This window comes from Vombatus ursinus, unplaced genomic scaffold, assembly GCF_900497805.2.
Source record: "Vombatus ursinus unplaced genomic scaffold, bare-nosed wombat genome assembly UNPS02014773.1, whole genome shotgun sequence".
Lineage (NCBI taxonomy): Eukaryota > Metazoa > Chordata > Mammalia > Diprotodontia > Vombatidae > Vombatus > Vombatus ursinus.
Window position 1 is genome coordinate 20,922,007 of NW_020954551.1, and position 20,352 is coordinate 20,942,358.

Below are 20,352 nucleotides of genomic sequence, written 5' to 3' on the forward strand. Positions count from 1 at the left end.
GTTGAGGGTAACCAACAGGCTTCGAACCCATTGGTGAGTTAGGGGGGTGTCTACCCCAAGCATGTGAAGACACCCTGGTGGAACAGGGGATGAAAACAATTTGTTCCAATGGCCATGAAGGCAGCTGAGGCAGGTGCTATGGAGTGCGTAGAGCTTAGTCAGGCATTGAAGACAACAAGGTAATCCACTGTATCCCAGGTCATTGCCAGTTGTCCTGACTTTTGTCCTGCCAATGCACTTTGATGACTCTCGAAAAGAGAGGGAGGCTGATGACTTTGTGCAGCTCTGCCTTACTTAAATCCAATTCATGCCCAAGTCAAGACATCACCTGTGATGTCATTGGTCCTCTTCAAAAACGAATGGAAAAGCTTTTTTTTTTGTTCCTGGCTTCCAAGATGACCAAGAAGAGGAGGAACAACAGGCGGGCCGAGAAGGGCCCCGGCGACGTGCAGCCCACCCGCTGCACCAACTGCACCAGCTGCATGCCCAAGGACAAGGTGAGCAAGAAGTTTGTCATCCACAACATCGTGGAAGCCACAGCCATCAGGGACTTCTCCAAGGCCAGTGTCTTTGACTTCTATGTGCTGCCCAAACTGTATGTGAAACTGCATTACTGTGTGAGCTGCGAGCTCCACAGCAAGGTAGTGAGGAATCGGTCCCTCGAGGCACTAAAGTATCAGACACCCCTACCCCGCTTCAGACCTGCTGGTGCTGCCCCCAGACGCCCTCCAAAGTCCATGTAAAGAGCTATGTGCCCATCAACGTTCCTGAACTGATCAGAGGAAAATAAAATGGTTGGTCTACCTTAAAAAAACAAAAAAAAACAAACAACAAACAGAAAACAAAAACCCAAATGAAAACAGTAACAACAGCAACATAACTAAGTAGTCTCAGCTTGGAATTCTTCCCTTCTAGCCTCTAGTCACTACCCTTACTCAGAAAACAAGCTGTCCCATTTTGAGATTCACTCTGTTCAGAAACATCTCCTCCTTAGAGTTTGGTGGCATTGAATTATCTGCCCCTCTCCTTCCCAGTACTGGAATGTACTCCCTTCTAAACCATGCTTTATAGCATCCTAACATCCTTAGAGAATTTGACAAGGAAAACCTTTCTAGATCCCCTTAGTTAATTTCCTTAGTACCAGATAAATTCCTTGAGGCTGTTATTTACTTTGTCTTTGTGCACAAAACACTTAGCATACTGCCTTAGACATAGTAGATATTTCTTAAATGATTAGATTGGATTAGGTCTTGAATTAGGATTAGAGTAGCCAATATATTTCTCATTTGGATTCTGAAAAAGCATATGATTCTCAACCAGCTATTAATTTTTTTCTCATTCGGAGGCAGCAAGATGGTGCAGTAGGTAAATAGCTAGGCCTGGATTCAGGAAAAACTGAGTTCAAATCTGCCCTTACATACTTACTAGCTGTGTGACCTTGGGCAAATCACTTAACTTCTATTTATCTCAGTTTCTTCAGTAGTCAAATGGGAATAATGATAGCATCTACTTCAGAGGATTGTTATGAGGATCAAATCAGATAATATTAGAACTTAGTATATTAATATTAGTATTAGTATAGTATAGTATAGTAATATATTAGTATTAGTATAGTACCTGGCACAGAGTAGGTGCTAAATAAATACTTTTTGCCATCCTAATTAGATCAGGTCACTATAAATGCCACATTGATTGGATTATTTCTAAGTGGACCACGAACTTTTAAGACTCATAGACCTATCCAAACTTGTGTTGGTTAGCAGGTTATTTGGGCCTTGGAGGGTTGGAGAAATGTCAAAACCATGGTCAGAGTTGAAATTTGGAGAAGCGATGAAATTTCTATGTGGGAATACATGTATATGAGAGAGAGGTTAGAGGATGATATTTCCCCTGGACAGCTCTTGTTTCAATGGATACGATTTAAATTTTTGAAATGGTCACATTGGACAAAGTATAATTCCATTCTCAAATGTATCAACATCATTTTAACTATACTCTCATGCAAATTGGGTTGAAATATGGCCTGAATAACCAACTGTTCCTGGAATAAAGGACATTTTTCCCAAGCCCATTTTAAACAAAATGAATACTGTTCTGTCCCATAAAGACAGATGATTGACATTATACAGCTCATGAAAATTCCCTTTTCAAAATCATGACATTTTATAATAGAACGAGATAGTAATTATATTATGTACTCCCCCTACAACAACAACAAAATGCTGCTGGGAAAAACGGAAACAATATGTTCTACAAAGAATGCAATTAAGCAAAGCTGGATTAGAAAGCCCACAAAGAATAAGCCACAGTGCCTGATTATCTTGAATTTAATTTTCAGCTTTGGATACTTTTCCTCTCCATTTTCTCGATTCCATAGAGATCAACCTGCAACAGCTTCATTTTTCAATTGATCTATTTAATATTTTCTGCATTATGCATAATAAAATAATACCAGGCCAAATCCACTATCAATCTTCCTGAAGCCTTTTCATTTCCAAAGGGAAAGACAATGAAACAATGTAACCAAATCTTTCCCCTTGAGGTTGGTGTGGACTAATTCTTTTTTGTAAGGGTGCTCAAAATTAAATCTTGTAATTACTGGAATTTTTCAAGGACCGATTTGGAACTGGAAGGTAGAACGGAATGCCTTACTGTGTTATTTCTGCCTTCTTGAAGACATGAATTTCAAATAAAACACAAAGGGATGTAAGATGAGGAATCTTGAAGGCAACTGTAATCACACAAAGGCGTGGAAATATGGGAGGGGGCTGATATTTACAGAGTTTTTAAAAATGAAAAAATTATTTATTTCCCTTATTTATTCCCCCTTATCAAAGTAAGGTAGAAATAATTTGTTTTTCTTTACTAAACTGGAATTTAGGAAGGAGAGAACAAAAACAGCTCAGGCTTTTGTGGTTTAAGATTATAAATAATATTTAAATCTTAGCATCTGGTACAAATTGTTCTTATTTCCATATTGATCAGTATTTACTATGAACATTATGGGCAGTGGGACCCTAGAGCAGTTTCCAGCTAGTATGGGGAAAGAAGACTTCACTTGCAATTTGTCTACAGCAATGTCTTCTCCCTCCACCTTCAGTTTTAAGAGTTGTTTGTCTTTACATTGTGGTGGTTACTGCCATACATCGTTCTATTGTCTCTCCTCACTTCACTTTGGATCAGTTACCGCATGTCTTCTCAGGTTTCTCTGAAACTGTCCCTTTCATCATTTCTTAGAACTCAAGATAGCAATTTTCTTTTCTGATTTCACTTTCCTTGTCTTGCAGTTGGCACTATTGATCACTCTGTCCTCAATACTCTCTTTTCTCTAGGTTTTTGGAACAACACTCTCTCCTGGTTCTCCTCCTAGCTATCTGACTGCTCCTTCTCTGACTCCTTTGCTGGATTCTCCTTCACATCACACCCTATGATGTGATTTGTGTCCCACAGGGATCTGTCCTGGGCTCTCTTTTCTCCTTTCTCTATACTATCTTACTTGGTGAACAGCTCCCAGGGATTTAATTACCATCTCTGTGCCGATGATTTTCAAATCTACCTTTCCTGCCCCAATCTCTCTGTTGACTTCTCATCTTGTATCTCCAACTGCCTTTCAGACATCTCTACCTAGATGTCCAGCAGACATCTTAAATGCAATATGTCCAAAACAGAACTCATTACAGTATACCCTGAACCCTACCTTCCTATTACTTTCCCTATTATTTTAGAAAGTAAAACCATCCTCCCAGTCTCTTGGGCTCACAATCTAGGATTCCACATCCTGGATACCTCACTATCTCTCACAACCCATATCCAATCTGTTGCCAAGACCTGTACATATCATCTTTGCAACATCTTTCTAATACACCTCTTTCTCTCCTCTGACACTGCCACCACTCTGGAGCAGGCCTTCGTCATCTCATGCCTGGACTATTGCAATAGCCTCCTGGAGGGTCTGCCTACCTCAAGTCTCTCCCCATTCCAGGCTATCTTCCATTCAGCCATTAAAGTGATTTTCCTAAAATGCAGGTCCAATTATGGCTCCCTGCTACTCAATAAACTCTAGTGGCTTTTCATTGCCTCCAGGATTAAATCCAAAATGCTCTGTTTGGCATTCAAAGCTCTTTATCCTCTAGCCTCCTACTATCTATCTTGTCTTCTTACACCTACTCCCTGACATGTATTCCTCAGTCCAGTGACACTGGCCTCCTGGCTGTTCTATGAATAAGAAACTCCATCTCTTGCCTCCAAGCATTTTCTCTGGCTGTCCCCCATGCTTGGAACACTCTCTCTCCTCCACTGAAACTACTGACCTCTCTGACTTCCTTTAGTCCCAACTAAAATTCTGCCTTCTGCAGAAGGTCTTCCTTAATTCCAATGCCATCCCCTGTTAATTATTTCCTATTTATCCTGGATATAGCTTGCTTTGTGTATATTTGTTTGTTGTTTTTCTCCATTAGATTGTAAACTCCTTGAAGGCAGGGACTGTCTTTTATCCCTAGCACACAGCACAGTGCCTGACACATAGTAGGCACTTAAGAAATATTTACTGAATTGAAGGGAACTCTGAGGTAATGCATTATAACCATGTTTGTTTTAAAGATAATCAATCAGTAAACATGTATTAAGTATCTAACATGTCAGGCACTGTACTAAATGCTAGGGATACAAACAAGAAAAAGAAAGACATTCTCTGCTCTCAACAAGCTTACAGTCAAATGGGGGGAGAAAACTTAGAAGAGGAAGTTGGAAGGGGGCAGGGATACCAGGAGATACTTAGGCATAAGGGCATCTTGTTTATTCTGTGGAGTTAACCAATTAATCAATTAACCAATGGACAGAGAATGGAGTAAGCTGGAAGTCCAATCCTCTATAAAGGAACATTTTGGGGAGGAGTTAAGTGCTCCACTTTCCAGGCCTCCAATCAGAGGAGGAGGCTAAGGGAGATGGGAAGGAGTTTCTAAGGCTGAGTTAGTAGCATGGTCAATCTCTGGGAGGGGAAAACCCTTCTTGCCAAAACAGAAAGAATTACTATTTACATTCACTCTGAGCCAATCAGAACCCAAACAATGACTAAGTGGGACTTGGCCTGGGACCATCTTGTTGGCCAATCAGTGAGAGGCAGAATGATTTGGGTTTAAGACATGGTCTTTAAGAAAAAATAATCTAGCCATAAATACCAAGATATCTTGTGAAATTTCATGATCAAATTTTGCATTCCTTTGGGCAGAGCACTCACAGGTGAAGGTATGATACCCTATCTCTCTCTCTCTCTCTCTCTCTCTCTCTCTCTCTCTCTCTCTCTCTCTCTCTGTCTCTCTCTCTCTCTCTCCCCCTTCCCTTCTCTTCCCACTGTCCACACAAGGTATCATACCCTTACCTGCAGGTACTTTGCCCTAAGGAATGCAAATTTTGATCACTGAAACCTCACAAGATATCTTGGGTTTTATGGCTAGATTTTTTTTTTCTTAAGGACCTTGTCCTAAACCCAAATCATTCTGGATCTCACTGATTGGCCAACAAGAGGTCCCAGGCCAACCCCCACTTGGTCATTATTTGTGCCCTGATTGGCTCAGAGTGAATGTAAATAGCAATTCTTTTCTTTCTTTCTTTCTTTTTTTTTTTGGTCAGAAACCCTGAGGGTCTTCCCCTCCAAGACTGAATTTTTTTAACTAGGTTAAAGAGGCCATTCTCTGCCTCATTTCTTACCTAACTTTGATTATTGAATGGGTATTGCCTCAGTCTATCTGAGACCTATTAAAGACCCCAGCTTAAAAAGACAAAGGTCTCCCACTGCATCCAGGGCCATCTCTAGTCATGAGGCTACCTCACTACAGGCATTTGGATATGGAGGACACAAGTTGTTTTTGAGCCATAAGCATATTTGTAGTACAAATATAATCTAGGATAGAAATGTAGAAAATAATTCCACTCCTTTATAGCAGGAGATAATGGTACATAATGTTAATTGATTCCTTCATGAAATCCTTAAGCCAATGACAGAGGATCCTCAGTTTATCTGGAAACAGGATGCCAATGCTTCTGTTGATATGAATACAACCCAAAGACTTAAATCTGATCATTAGTTTTTGCAATTAAATGCCAAAAGAAGATTTGATAATTTATATTCATTTTACCTAGTAATTTAGAATTCATGTAGATAAGATAAATGGATATTTTTTTTTTATTAAGATCAGGAGAAAAGGGGAAAAAAGGAAATTTAGAGTTCAATAGTTTCCCATTGGGTTTTTTTTTCCTGCCAAAATTCCTTTGGTCAAGTTATTTACATCTCAAAGAGGTTTTTTAAATGGTTTCTAACCTAGGGTTCTCTTCTCCTTCAGATGGTTCACTTATTAACATACAGACCAGGGAATAAGTTTGTCTTCTATCCCCACCTGCAAAATGGCATTTATAATCCATATCTCTCTAGACCTTTCAGTGAGGATGAAATAAAGTGACAGTTGTGAATGAAGATTGGCCTTTTGGGTAAGAAAGGTGCTTTAGGAATTTAAAACATCAAAATCTGACTGGCCTCTGCTCAGTAGTATTCTGGGCAATCTATTTCTCATCATGAGTTGGAAGTCCATTTGAAGTTGACTTAATTCAATAAATAGCCCAACCTTTACAATTTTGTTGTTCTCCTTGTTCTCAGCCTGAGGGAAATGAAGCATGATCTGGTACCCTGATACCAGTGGGACCAGTTTGTGGAGGTGGGAAAATTAACTTGTAGCAAAGTTTCATTTTGAAAGATGCTAAAAGCAAGAGGAATGTCACATAAAGGAAGAAGGCCAGTTGCTCAAGTAGGGATTAAGTAGGGACTAACCCAATAAACAATGAATGAAACAAGCTCAGGGATGGAGAAGGAAAATCGTGATGTTATCAAGATGAAAGGTGAAAATAGGTACAAAGGTAGAATGATTTATTTACTCAGCTCCACTACACTTCAAGTTAGAAAGAAATGTAAAGTTAGAAAACCCAACCTCTGCCTACACTAAGAGATTATCTTAATTAAGGGCTTAAAGTGATAGAGACAGGATTTAAGACTTTTTGTCTAAAATAAACTACCTAAACCCAGAGAGTAGGGAACCATATTGAACTCAGGGGCAATTTTATTGTCTTTGTCCAACTTAAAACGTAACAAGCAGTTACAAAAGAAGCATGGCATGCTTCCAGGCTAGAATTCATAATGTCATAGATTCAGAACTGGCAGGGACCTTCAAGGTTATCTTATTCAATTGTCTCATTTTACAAATGAAGAGCTTGGGTCCAGAAGTAGCAGGGTAGGGATTTGAACCCAAGTCTTTTGACTAGAGCCAGGACTCTTTCTACTTGTGAGAGATGACCTCTGAGAATTTCTCAGGAATGAAGCCTTCTCAGGGAGTTAATTGCTTCTTGTTCTGTTGAAACACTTGCAGCTGGTTGATCTTCTAAAGAAACATGCTTTTCAACTTTATCAGACCTCCTCCTCCCTCTCTAAAACCATTTACTCTAAAAAGAAAAAGAAAACTTCCTGTTTCCAGGCAGGTTGTAAAAAGTGTCCTTGTTCTTTGTTGCTGGGGTAGATTGCCTCGAATAGATTGTACCCTCAGAGCTTGCATTAATGAGCCCTGAGGAAGGGGGGAGGAGATTGTGCTGGGATTTATATAACCTGTTGATCTGAACACACCTCTGCTCTCTTCAGTCAGCGCCAAATTTTTGGTGTTCTGAGGGAACCCTTTCTCGAGAAAGCTAATAAATTAATTTTTCTTTTTGCTGGCATCTCTGAGTCTCCGATTCATTGATAAGGGTCTCTGTACCCCACACAGTTTGGGGACTCGTCCGGAATTGCATTCCCCCTTTGGGGACCCCCCCCAGCCTAAATTCAGGGGGAGGCGCCATGCCAGACTTTTCTGGTGACCTCCAGTCCAGTTGGTTTGGGTCTCTCCCCTGGGGAGGGAAAAACCCAAAGGGAGATCTCAGAGTAGCAAAAAAAAAAAAAAAAAAAAATTCTGCATCACCGGTAATCAGAAGACCACCGCGGCCACATGTGTGAAGTGAAGGAAATTTTTGGTCACGTAAGTTTGTGCACACAGACCCGGGTAAGAGGACCCGGGAGGACTTGGAATCTAAGCGGGGAGGCCCATAAGGTGTCACAAGCCTGGTACGGCAGCCCTCTGGGTGACCGGGTTCCCTGAAGTCTAAGTGGACAGGTCCATAAGACATCCAAGGGAACTTGTCTTTTCAGGGGAGGCCAGAGGATGAGCCCGCCTAGGCTCTTGGAGTCGGTATAGTGGCCATCCGAGGAGGATGGGGAAATCTAATTCAAAATCCGGTGGAGACAAGGAAAAGTTACCAGATACGCAGGCTGATAGTCCCTTGGGATCTAGACTTAGTAATTGGGATGAACTTCTAAAATATAGGGAACAGATTGAGTAATTGAGTGCACTATTAAAAATGTGAGGTCAAGAAAATATAAACAGAATTTGTTTTGTGACTTTGTTTCTGTCTGTATGAGTGAGTGTCTGTGTAATCGACCCTATCAGTTGTAAAAATTCTAGCCAGCTAGGTTAGCTTCGAAGAGCTGGATTTATTGCTTGGAAAAGTGTTTTCTTTCTTTCTCTCCCCCTTTCCCTCCCTAATTACAATAGCCTCAGAGGAGCGGGTGGATGGGAGAGAGAAAAAGAGACCAATACTTTACTATTTAGGTTATATGATTGGTAAAAGGCAAGTTGAGAAGGATCTTTGAAGTGTCAGGTCAGAATTAGAAAGAAATAAGATATGTGCAGTTTTAAAGGGACTTTAATCAAAGTCCATTAGAAGGAAAGGCAAGAAAGTTTAAGCATGTAGAAATGAAAGGAGTCTGGGTAGAAAGAAAAGTATAAGCTATTTGCACGAAGAGTGTGAACAGAGGGTTTGAAAGAGGTTTGAAAGCTTTTGGAAAGGTTGGGAAAAAAAAATTTCTCTCTCTCTCTCTTTACATTCTAACTCTGGCCAAGTTTTGAATGTGAAGGGAAAGACAAGAAAAAAAAAAGGAGATAACTGTTTAGAGCAGGAATTATTTACATATATCTTTTTAAGGGGATATATAAACTTGTGGAAAATATTTCCTTTTAAAGGGCCAAGAGTATTGGATTTAAAACAAAAATGTTTTTAAATGTTTATCATTAGTGATTATAAAATCAGATCTGATTGGATTTAAGTTTACTGTTCTATAAAAAAATAATAACAATGGTTGTTATGAGATGTGGCATCATTAGCTAATGTTAAAAGTTAAAAGTGTAATAAGAGTAATAAGAGCGATCATTTCTATATGTGATAATATGGAAATGCAATTGATGTTATCTGAAGTTTATTGTTTACGTTATTACTGTATTTCTAAATTGTATTGTATTTCTAAAACTTTTAGATTGTAAAATTTGAGGGACCATTATAAGGAAGAAATGGTGTTAAGGTAACTCTTGACCAACAATGGGTCTTTTTAGAGATAAAGATGAGATAATTTGAAAACTGTTAAATACCTAGTGAGGTGTATTTGTTTATAAGACTATGATAACAGATTTTTATTTAAAATCTTGACTATTATAAAATATGGTGGTTTAAAGTTATAGTCTCAACATATTAATGATGAGATGAATGATTTTCTGTACAAAGTGACTTAGAAGTACATCCATCTAAGTTGATAATGGATCATTTCAAAGTTTATTATAATTTATGAAAAAGGAGGTTAAGTATTTGGGACATTTAATTAGTGAAGAAAGTAAGAAATTAGAACTGGCTAGGGTAGAAGGGATTATTAGTACACCCAGACCTAGGTCTAAGAGGGAAGTCCATAACTTTCTTGGATTGGTAGGATATTGCAGAAATTAGATTGATTCTTATGCAACCATATAAACATTTATTGAGTGAGGGACCAGATCCCATAGATTGGGACAAGGAAAGTAATCAAAGCTTTGAAAGAATAAAAGAATTCTAGTCTCTCCCCCTGTGTTAGCTTTACCATCCTTGGAGAAACCATTTCATTTGTTTGTAAATGTAGATAAGGGCGTAGCCCTTGGAGTTTTGGCACAAATAAGAGGAGGGAAGAGGCACCCAGTAGTTTTTTTTTTATTTAAACTTTTTTTTATTTAGCCAGAGGCAAGAACACTGAAATATGAAGCAATTTTATTGGAGAAAGGATGATTCGGTTTTGGCACAGGATCATAATGTAAACCTGCCTCCTTTTTGAGTGCCAGCCCAGGGCAATCCAGTAATATTGAAAGTAAGGGAAGACCTTCAGGAGTCTCTGATTCCTGGAGGAGTAAATCTGTTTATAGAGGGGGATAAAAACTTTATGCTTTAAATCAAGCTCTTGTTGAAAGGTCAGGAAGGGAATATATATACAGACTCTAAATATACATGGGGAGTGGTACATGTGTTTGGTTATTATGGGGAAAAAAAAGGAAGAATGATGACTGCAGAATGCTTATGGCCTATGTTAGAAGCGGCACTATTTCAGTTTATCTCACATGATTGGAAGGTACCTAACAATGCCTGGCAGAGAGCAGACATTAAAAATGTTAACAACTATTATTATTAGTTCTTAATTAGATCTGACCAGTATACAATGCCAATGGTGAAGAGATGCCCGATTTTTTTTATGCAAGGAAATTTGGAAATGCATTCAACAGAATTGGAGTCACCTGATTGCTAATGCATTCATTTCAAGTTTTAAACACCTAGTATTTTTGCAATTTGGTAAACTTTTGTATCAGCTTTTCATAATTTGGATGTTATTAAAGTGTGAACTTAAAGAAACTAAAGGATGGTGGGAAAATTGTGTAAAACCAGTTATATTACTTTGTCAGCCTTGCTAACCCTGTCTTACAATGTTTGATAACTGCCATTTAGAAAATCAGGTATTTTCACCTTTACCTGTAATTAAAGAAGGAGTTATAGCTAAAACAACTTGTCTTATCATTTATGAAAGTTATGATTGTTAACTAAGTTATTTGAAGTTACTGTTTTAATGTTAAAACTTAGAATTGTTAATTGATTACTGTGTGTGGAAAGGAGGGGATTGGGTAAAAGCCTTATCCAGATTGGCCCATTCAGAACAGTCCTCCTTGGAATATGGGGGTTGGCAGGCAGGGGCACCAGGATCAGCCCCTCCTTGGGGTACATAGCAATTCCCCTTATTTTGTAAACTTGCCAAGGTCCCTGGAAACCATTTGTGTGGGCAAGATCATCTGCTCTAAGAAAAGAACTTGTTTGGGTTATGGAGTTCCTGAACTATGAACTTAGCTTGCTGAGATTTTGCAATGATTTCTAATGATTGGCTTTTACACCAGGACAAGTTTAAATTTGAGAAGGAGAAATGTTAAATGAAATCTCTTATGTATGTGAGTCCTGGTAAATCTTTATTGCTTATTGCAACTCCATGGGAGTAAAATTAACTGTATCTGGCCTTAAGCTGTGATTAGTGAAACTTGCTGTTTGAGGTAGAAGGCTCTTGGGACTATAACTTACTTTGTTTTGAGTTTGAATTTGGGTATAGTTGTCTGCGTTACATCAGTATCTGAGAGAAATGCCACAAGCTACTCAGAGGGAATGTGATCCTGTACTGTTAACAGGTGGAAGTCTGCATTTGGGAAAAAGCTGTGAGGACAATCTTAGTCTCAATCTAGGATGGGATCCTCCTGGCTCAGTTTCCCCATTATGTTCCTTGGAGAAGGAATGTTTTTAACCTGACTATTTCTGAGTCTGGCTATGGTGTAAAATTGATACTGCATGATTGGAGAACTGTGACTCTTATCTGAATTCAAACAGAGTTAAGGATGTTTTATCTTGTCATATTTGGCATGTCACATGTCCCTGCCTTTTGCTTTTATAGTAGATTTCTCTGATCAAAGCAAGTGGTCAGTAAAAGACATGAGCACAGTGTAAGTATGTGAGATCTTGCTCTTTTGATCTGAATTTGTAGTCATCCCATGGCCTAAGTAAGAGTAAAATCAGTGTTTGAATTTATCATATGTACAAGATTCACTTTCTGAAGTATAATTAGAAAAGGTTAAACAAGTTTGTGGAACAAAATTGTGTATCTATTCAGTCGTGAGGTCAAAGTTAGGAACCTCTTTTGTTTAAGGCAGTTTTTGCAAGAAACCCCCTCCCTAATGTAACCAGCTCAGGGGTCTTTGCCACCCCTTTTTGTACTGGCCACTCTTTTATGGCAAAATTTTTCTGTCTCAACACCCTATTTCTCAATGGGAAATTATTCCTTTGCTTGGGAAACAAGCTCTATGGCCACTGTACAGGTAAAGACACTTACCCAGGGAGGGATTGTAAATGTCTCTGCTGGTCTCTTGACTTCTATCACCTGTAAGGGTAACGAGTGTCCCCAGAACTTTACTAGAGAAAGTAACCTGGATGTGAGACATCCATGAAAACCTTAGTATATTCCTTTTACCTCTTTTGGGCCCTTGTCTGCTTAATCTCCTTGCCAGATTTGTCTCCTCTAGGCTTAGTGCCCTCCACTTCCAGATGACTGCTCAGGCTGCATGCCAACGTCTGTCTGAGACCACAACGCATCATCCTTTGGACCTGGAATCAGCCAAGTTCCAGACACTGGCTAAAGCACCAACCCCTTTAATGGAGGGACCTCGCAAGACTAAGACAGCTCTACACCCATTTACTCACAGATTGGACAGGGAATTGTTACGTCGGGCTTGTGTGACCAAAGCCGTTCTTTTTGTCAGGGCAGATGGGAGGTTTCTTAGGAGTAAAGTTTTGGACAGAAGGAGGAGTATTGATACCTCCCTGACCAGTGTCAGTGATGCTAATGGATGGGGAGACACTTGGTCCCCTGAAAGAATAATTAAGACATCTGGTCCAGCTACTTGGGCCCAGGATAGTAGTTGGGGGTATATATATATATATATATATATATCTCCTCACATATTAATTAGATTATTTGCTGGCTGAAGAAGGTGGGGTTTGTAGGAAATTGAATCTCTCCACCTGCTGTATGAAGATAGATGATAATGTCCACATTGTAAAAAAAAAATATAGCGGATAATATCAGGAAGATTGCTCCTGTCCCCGTCCAAACTTGGTTCTCCCCCTTTAATACTTCTTGGTGGTCTTGGTTTGGAGAAAGTCGGTGGAAACAAATTCTGTTGTTTGTGCTAATTGCCATTAGTAGCATAATATTGCTACCTGTGTGCCTCCCCTGTGTGATGCAGCTAATTACCCAAACTGTTCAAGAAGCTCTGTCTAAGATGATCAGATTAGAAGGGAAGGCTGAGGGGTCAGTAGGACTGATGATTTTAAAGGGTCAGGGATGGACCCTAGTCGGCCCTGGAGGTCAAAATGAGCCTGAGGGCAGAGAAGACAATTTGATGGAAGAGGCATATCAAGAATGGTGTGAGGAGGCTTCAAATAGTAGAAAAAAGGAGGGATTGTGAGAGATGATCTCTGAGAATCTCTCAGGAATGAATCCTCCTCAGGAAGTTAATTGCTTCTTGTTCTGTTGAAACACTTGCAGCTGGTTGATCTTCTAAAGAAACATGCTTTTCAACTTTATCAGACCTCCTCCTCCCTCTCTAAAACCATTTACTCTAAAAAGAAAAAGAAAACTTCCTGTTTCCAGGCAGGTTGTAAAAAGTGTCCTTGTTCTTTGTTGCTGGGGTAGATTGCCTCGAATAGATTGTACCCTCAGAGCTTGCATAAATGAGCCCTGAGGAAGGGGGGAGGGGATTGTGCTAGGACTTATATAACCTGTTGATCTGAACACACCTTTTGCTCTCTTCAGTCAGCGCCAATTTTTTTGGTGTTCTGAGGGAACCCTTTCTCAAGAAAGCTAATAAATTAATTTTTCTTTTTGCTGACATCTCTGAGTCTCCGATTCATTGATAAGAGTCTCTGTACCCCACACATACTGTACCATATTATCTCCATATTCCCACAGTAGGACTTAGCGTGCACAGTTTTTCAGTTTGAATCCCCAAGGAGGTAACTTCTTTCAGGTTTCAAGGTTACTCTGTGAGTCCACATACACCTAAAATGTAGCTCATGAGCCCCTACTTGACCTTACCATTTGATAATCAGCCAGTAGATAGAGTTAGTTCAAAGCAAACACATTTCCTAAGATGATGTAGTAAAAAGAATGGCTCCAAAACTGTCTCCATCCCCAAGCCCATAAACTTTGGTTGTATTCTACTACAAATACACGCAATTTTTTTTGTGGGAAGAGTAATCATAGAAGGAGTTCAAAGAAACTTGATGTCCAATAAATTCTGTGTTTGAACAAAGAGTTCATAAACAATTTGTCACATTCAGTGTGGTAGCATCTTTTTATCCTTTCAAGTTGTGGACAGCTCCCAGGCACTGCTTATGTCTGAACTTTGGAAACTAAAAAGTACATGAATTAAATAGTTATTATTATTGTTATCATCATCATCATCATCACCACCCCCATTGTCGTCGTCGTCATCATCATCATCATCATCATCATCATCATCATCATCATCATCATCATCATCTACACCAGAAGCAAGAAGTAGAGGGAAATGAAAAAGAAATGAAGACATGTTCTATTACACACTTCTGAATTATGTACAAAAAGATGGACACTAATTCACCTCTCTATTATTCAGGAGTCTCAATAAGAGAAGCCTCCAACAGACATACACCCTGACTCCTTGCTCCAAATACAAAGGAGTCTCAATAAGAGGGGCTGCTCCCAACAAGTGTATATACTAACCCCCTCCACATTACATGAATCTGAATATAAGAGGCTTCTCCAAGAAGATTTGTGCTAATTCGCCCACATATTACATATGACCTCCCAGTCCATGTCACAAGGCAGGTGAACAAACGCTCTGAAGCCCAGGTAATTTCAGTAATAAGTGTTCCATACAATATTAGGCTGTGCTATGTGAGCCTCCAACATTGGGACTTGTAAGAATTAGATGACCCTGCAGCTCACAGAAAGAGAGAAAGTGCAGCAATGTTTCAAATGAGTAGAAAGTTCAAGAGTTCCAGTTTTCTGCCTGTTGTCAGAAATTCTTGCTAAAGGAGATTTTAGACATTGTTAAGTTCTGGCTGAGTATTTCTCTCTCTCTCTCTCTTTTTTTTTTTTTGATTACTTCAAAAGGTCACCAACTTTACAGACAGTGCTTAAGCTTGATCTATTAACTTTCCAGAGGAGTGTAACAGCCCAGTAAACAGTCCTTTAGACAGAATGCATCCTTTGGTGAGTGCTGAACTCATCTTGGAAGGGCTCCCTTGGGGCTAGGAATCCTTACAGGAAGGGAAGAAATATAGCATGACAAGAATCTACTTTGAAAAGACAATAAGGAAAATGTCATGTGCTGAACTTTATTTGTATGTCACTCATTTAATCAATAGACTGTTAATCCTTCTCACTCACTATCTCTTCTTCCAGAAAAATAATTATACGAAAATAGATAATGCAACCGATCAACCAACAAGCATATATTGAGCACCTATCATGTGCCAGGCACTGTGCTAGGCAGCAGGGATACAAAGACAAACATGAAATAGTTCTGACCCTCAAGGAGCTCATATTCTAATGAAAGAGATACCATATACTCGTGTTGTCATTGATGGTATACAGTTCTGTCTCTTTGTGAGGGTCCATGGGGTTTTCTTGGCAAGGATACTAGAGTGGTTTGCCATTTCCTTCTCTAGTGGATTAAGGCAAACAGGTTAAGTAATTTGTCCAGGGTCACACAACTGTGTCTGAGCTTTGGAAACTAAAAAGCAAATGAGTTAAATATCATCATCATCATCACCACCAACACCACTATTGTCATCATCATCATCATCATCATCTACACCAGAAGCAAGAAGTAGGAGGAAATGAAAAAGTAACTGAGGCAGGATTTGAACTCAGTTCTTCCTGGCTCCAGGCCCAGTACTCTAGCCACTGAGCCACCTAACTATCTCCTATATACACATGTAAGCATATGCAAAATGCATACAAAATAAATGCAAGGTATTTGGGGAAGGGAGCTGGTGTGCGCGCGTGTGTGTGTTGTGGGCATGTTCATGGACTCATGTGTATTTTTTTGAGGAAGTAGTAGAATCAACTCAGTCCATTTCAGTACCAAGTAGAAGTTTTTGTTTTATGCACCAGCATTTAACATCAAGGCTGACTTTGTGAACTGGTTTGAACTTTTTTTTTTCATTTACTTTGGAGTTGAGTAGTTAATTTTTCATATTATGAAGAAGGTTTATGAAGAAGGACTTGGACCTTCTGGACACCATTTGGAAGATTTCCTTGGCTCCTCCCATCTAACCCAGTTTAATCCAATTCAATCCAAGAGACATTTATCAAATGTCTACTATGTGCAAGAGACTGTGCTAAGAACTGGGAAGACAAAAAAGAGACCAAAGATGGTCCCAGCCTTCAAGGTGATTACATTCTGCTGGTGAATAGATCATGTAAACAGATAAATATAGATATGGTCAGTGAGAAAGCTGGAGGGAGCTTTAGGAAATCAAGATTAGGAGATTAAGGAGATCAAGAAAGTTTTCTTGTAGGAGATGACACATGAGCAAAGACTTGAAGAGATCAGGATTGTAAGAAGTAAAAGCGAGGAAGGAATGCAGTTCAAACATGAGGGACAGTCTGTGGCAAGATATGGAAGTGGGAGACAGAGTTCCAAGTTCACAGAACAGCAAGCATTTCACTGTGATTCTAACATAGAGTATATTAGAGGAAGAAATATTCAAGTCATTCTGTAGACGTTACCTTTGTTTACAAAAAAAAAAAAGTCTGACTTTAGCAACCAGGCACTGCAACCAGATGGCCTTAGGAGTGGAAGCTAAAAAAAAAAGTACAATTATCTACATGTATCTCTTACCTGGCTTGCTGATACCTGCAACTTCACAAATAAAGCTTCATTTGTGTGGCTATTAAAACACACGTGCCTAAATTTCTGAATGAGAGGTCCTTGTTATGGTTCCAAGAATTAGTTTTTTTTCAGGGACTATTTACTTAGTGTTTTTGCCTTCTCAGTGCCTCTCACAGCACCTTGACCATAGTTGGAACTTATTAAGTATTGGCCAAATCAGTCAAATCAGTGGTTCATAACCTTTATTTAAATATTATCTTCACCTCTGGTTGTCTGGTGAAGTCCATGGACCCTTTCTCAGAAAAAAAAATGTTTTTACATCTATAAAATAAAATTATGTAGGATTGCAAAAGAAACCAATTATAATATTGAAATGTAGTTATCAAAATGTATTTTTAACAAAAGTCCATAGACCCCAGGTTTAGAACCCTTCCCAGGTGTGGAAGAGTTTATCCAAACCTTTCCTTCATGTTTGATAAGGTATGGAATAGCAACATCTGAAGGATCATGGACACCTAGGGAGAGTGGGGAGACTGACATTAAGGTAAGGGAAAAAGGAAAAATGAAAAAGGATCCTGGAGTCACCAAATTAAATCTTCAAATATTTTTGACAACTTTCTTTCTTTCTTTCTTTCTTTCTTTCTTTCTTTCTTTCTTTCTTTCTTTCTTTCTTTCTTTCTTTCTTTCTTTCTTTCTTTCTCCTGATGGCTAGTGTTGCTGGAGATTCAGAGTGAGAAGCTAGGGAGAAATGACAACAGGAAGAGGGGGAAATGGGGAGTAGTGGAAAAGAGCTGATTTTTCTCATTGGTGAACAGGATCAGTGCAGTTGATTATTCATAATGATTAAGAGAGTCAACAGTAGCCAGAGCACTCCTTTATATAGAGGTGTCCCAAAATAGACTAGAAGAAATATAACTGTAAGAATTCAATTTGGCCAAAACTTACTAAGTTCCAAGTATGGTCAATATGCTATGAGAGGCACTGGGAATGCAAAAATAATAAGCAAATAGTCTCTGAAAAAAAACTAACTCCTAGCACCTTGACAGGGACCTCTCATTCTGAAATTTGGAAGTAAATATTAGATAAATTGAAAGCCAAGGTGAACAGGGGTTATTTCAATCTTTAGTACTCAACAAATATTTATGTGGGGGTTGCTGTGTGGAGAAGACCCAGAGGTGAGAAACTTTCATTTAGCCAATAGTGAGGCTCTCCACTGGGATGCTTTTACATTTCAAAAACGACATTAGACAATCATTAATCTGCAAATACTTGATTTGGCCTGCAAAGTTTGCATTGCGAGATGCCCACCTTCTAATGTAAGCTCTTAACCCTTCCAGTCACTCTGATCTACTTCTTTGGAGGAAAACCGTAACACAGTAAAAAGAATATTGGATTTGGCTTCAGAGAACTAATGTTCAAATTCTGGCTCTGCTTCATGCTTCTTGTGAGACCTTTCGCAACTTGTTTAATGTCTCTGGGTCTTGTAAAATGAAGTGGTGGGACTAAATGAGTCCATACTCCTTTTTCCAGCTCTTGATTGATTTTGACAAGAAACATTTTAAAGGTATTCCACAGATGCATTTTCTGATGATGAAAGAAGAACACATTTATTTTATGTTTGCCATTGATTTCCTCTAGTTTAGTTGCCTGATTTCATCAGATCATAGGGACCTTAAAGATCAGCTACTCTAACTCCCTCATTTTCCAGATGAGGAAACTGAGACTCAGGACATTGACATGGTTATACCAGTAGCAAGCAATAGAGGTGAGATTTGAATGCACTTTAGAGCTAGTGTTCTTTCCACTGTACCATGGTCGATATCTTTCAAGTTTAAGGTAGTTGTTTTTTATTTTTTGTGGATGAATTAAAATTATCTAATGCTTTATTTCGTTTTCTTTTAATGCCTTATTTCCAATGAGCCCATATGCCACTTACATGATGATGAGCTAAAGTGAGTCAGGAGATATATATGAAGGCCAAAAAATATTGAATACATTAGAGCCCATCATTGAGCTGTTTGATAGAACAATTCACTGGAAGGAAATGTCAGAAGCACACAGACCACACAGTCACTCACATTGCAGATGATAATGAGATGTGTTTTTGTGAGCAAAGGTTATGTAGACAAGGTCATGTGATTGGAGGATGAGTGAATACTACCACACATCCTATACATGTGGCTAACTTATGTACTAACCCCAAGAAACCTGGACATTCACCTAGATGACCTCCAGCTTTCCCTTCCAACTCTCATAGTCTGTATTTCTAGACAATTTGCTCAGCCCTCTTGGTTAAAACTGACTTTTATTCTAAAGCATTTGAGGAGGGTAAGCTAGATTAGACACACAGTGGCACAGGCTGTTTCTAATTCTCTTGCAACATTTCTCAACTGCGAGAAGAAAATGAAGCATTAAAATTTGATCTCCAATTCCATGTACTTTATATTCAGTTCCAGACATCTTTTCATTATGGATGACACATTGTTCTCTCTATTGTAAGACTGAGGAGTTTTTCCTCAAGGTAAAGGACATAAAAAAATAAAGATCATGGGAAATCTTATATGTATCTTTTTATATTTGGGTGCAGATATGTACATATGTATTTTTATTTAGAATGGAGAAGAAAGATCCTGGGATGTTGACTAATTGGTTCATAGTCAAGATGCATGTAGAATTGAACAATAGCTGTATTTTGACAGATTCTGCTTCTTCGGGTCTCTCATATCAAAGAACCTAGAGTAATGTTTATTGATCTGAGGTCCACTTAAAAAAAGTATCCATTGTTTGGTGATTGATACATCCCACAAGGCAACAGGCAACATTAGGCAAACTACTCTGCAAAAGGGAAGAGACCAGGGAATATTATTTTAATAATGGAGATCAATGAAAGCAGATTTTGTTGTATGGGAGAGGAAGAGAAAAAAAGAAAAGTGGAAGGAAGCTAGGATTAAATTTAACAGCATGTACTGTGTACATTTGGAGAGTTGGTTGTTAAATATTTACAAGCACATCAATGCAAGAAGCCCTTGTTGAAGGTAATATAAACAGGAGGAATTAAATGGATTTATGGAGGCAGAAAATGAATAAAGATAACATCTTGTTAATTCTATGCTTGTAGGAAAATATAGTCCAGGAGAAGGGAGATGTTTGTTTTGTCCTTATGTCTCTAGCTAGCACCTACTGTTAATTAATTTTAGCTTTCTGAAACTTAATGAATGTTGCAATAAAGTTTTGGCATTCATCTTTCTTGGACATCAATTAGGAGGTCATGGGCAACATTGTATTTATGATCAGGAATCGCCTTCTCCTTGAAGCCTTCCTTGATTTTCCAGTTGTTAATACTCTCTCCCATTTATTTATCTCTGTCATGGTATATTTCCCTAGTAGATTTTAAACCCCATAAGGGAAAAAGGATGTGTTGTTTCTTTTGTGTTCCAAATGCCTCTGAGTACAGGGCCTTCCTATTAAATAGACAATTAATAAATATTTGTTGGATTGAATTAAATTCAGCAAGACAGCA

At 38.8% G+C, this 20,352-nt stretch overlaps 1 protein-coding gene across 1 annotated transcript; it reads left to right on the forward strand.

The window, feature by feature from the left end:
- The first annotated feature begins 395 nt into the window (after positions 1-395).
- Positions 396-743, forward strand: LOC114044339 (40S ribosomal protein S26-like). The gene has a single exon (XM_027863743.1). The coding sequence runs from the start codon at positions 396-398 to the stop codon at positions 741-743; it is 348 nt and encodes a 115-aa protein (XP_027719544.1).
- The last annotated feature ends 19,609 nt before the right edge of the window (positions 744-20,352 follow it).

Bases quoted from the DNA above. Each gene is read 5' to 3' on its own strand.
- LOC114044339 (XM_027863743.1), top strand. From the start codon at position 396: ATGACCAAGAAGAGGAGGAACAACAGGCGGGCCGAGAAGGGCCCCGGC.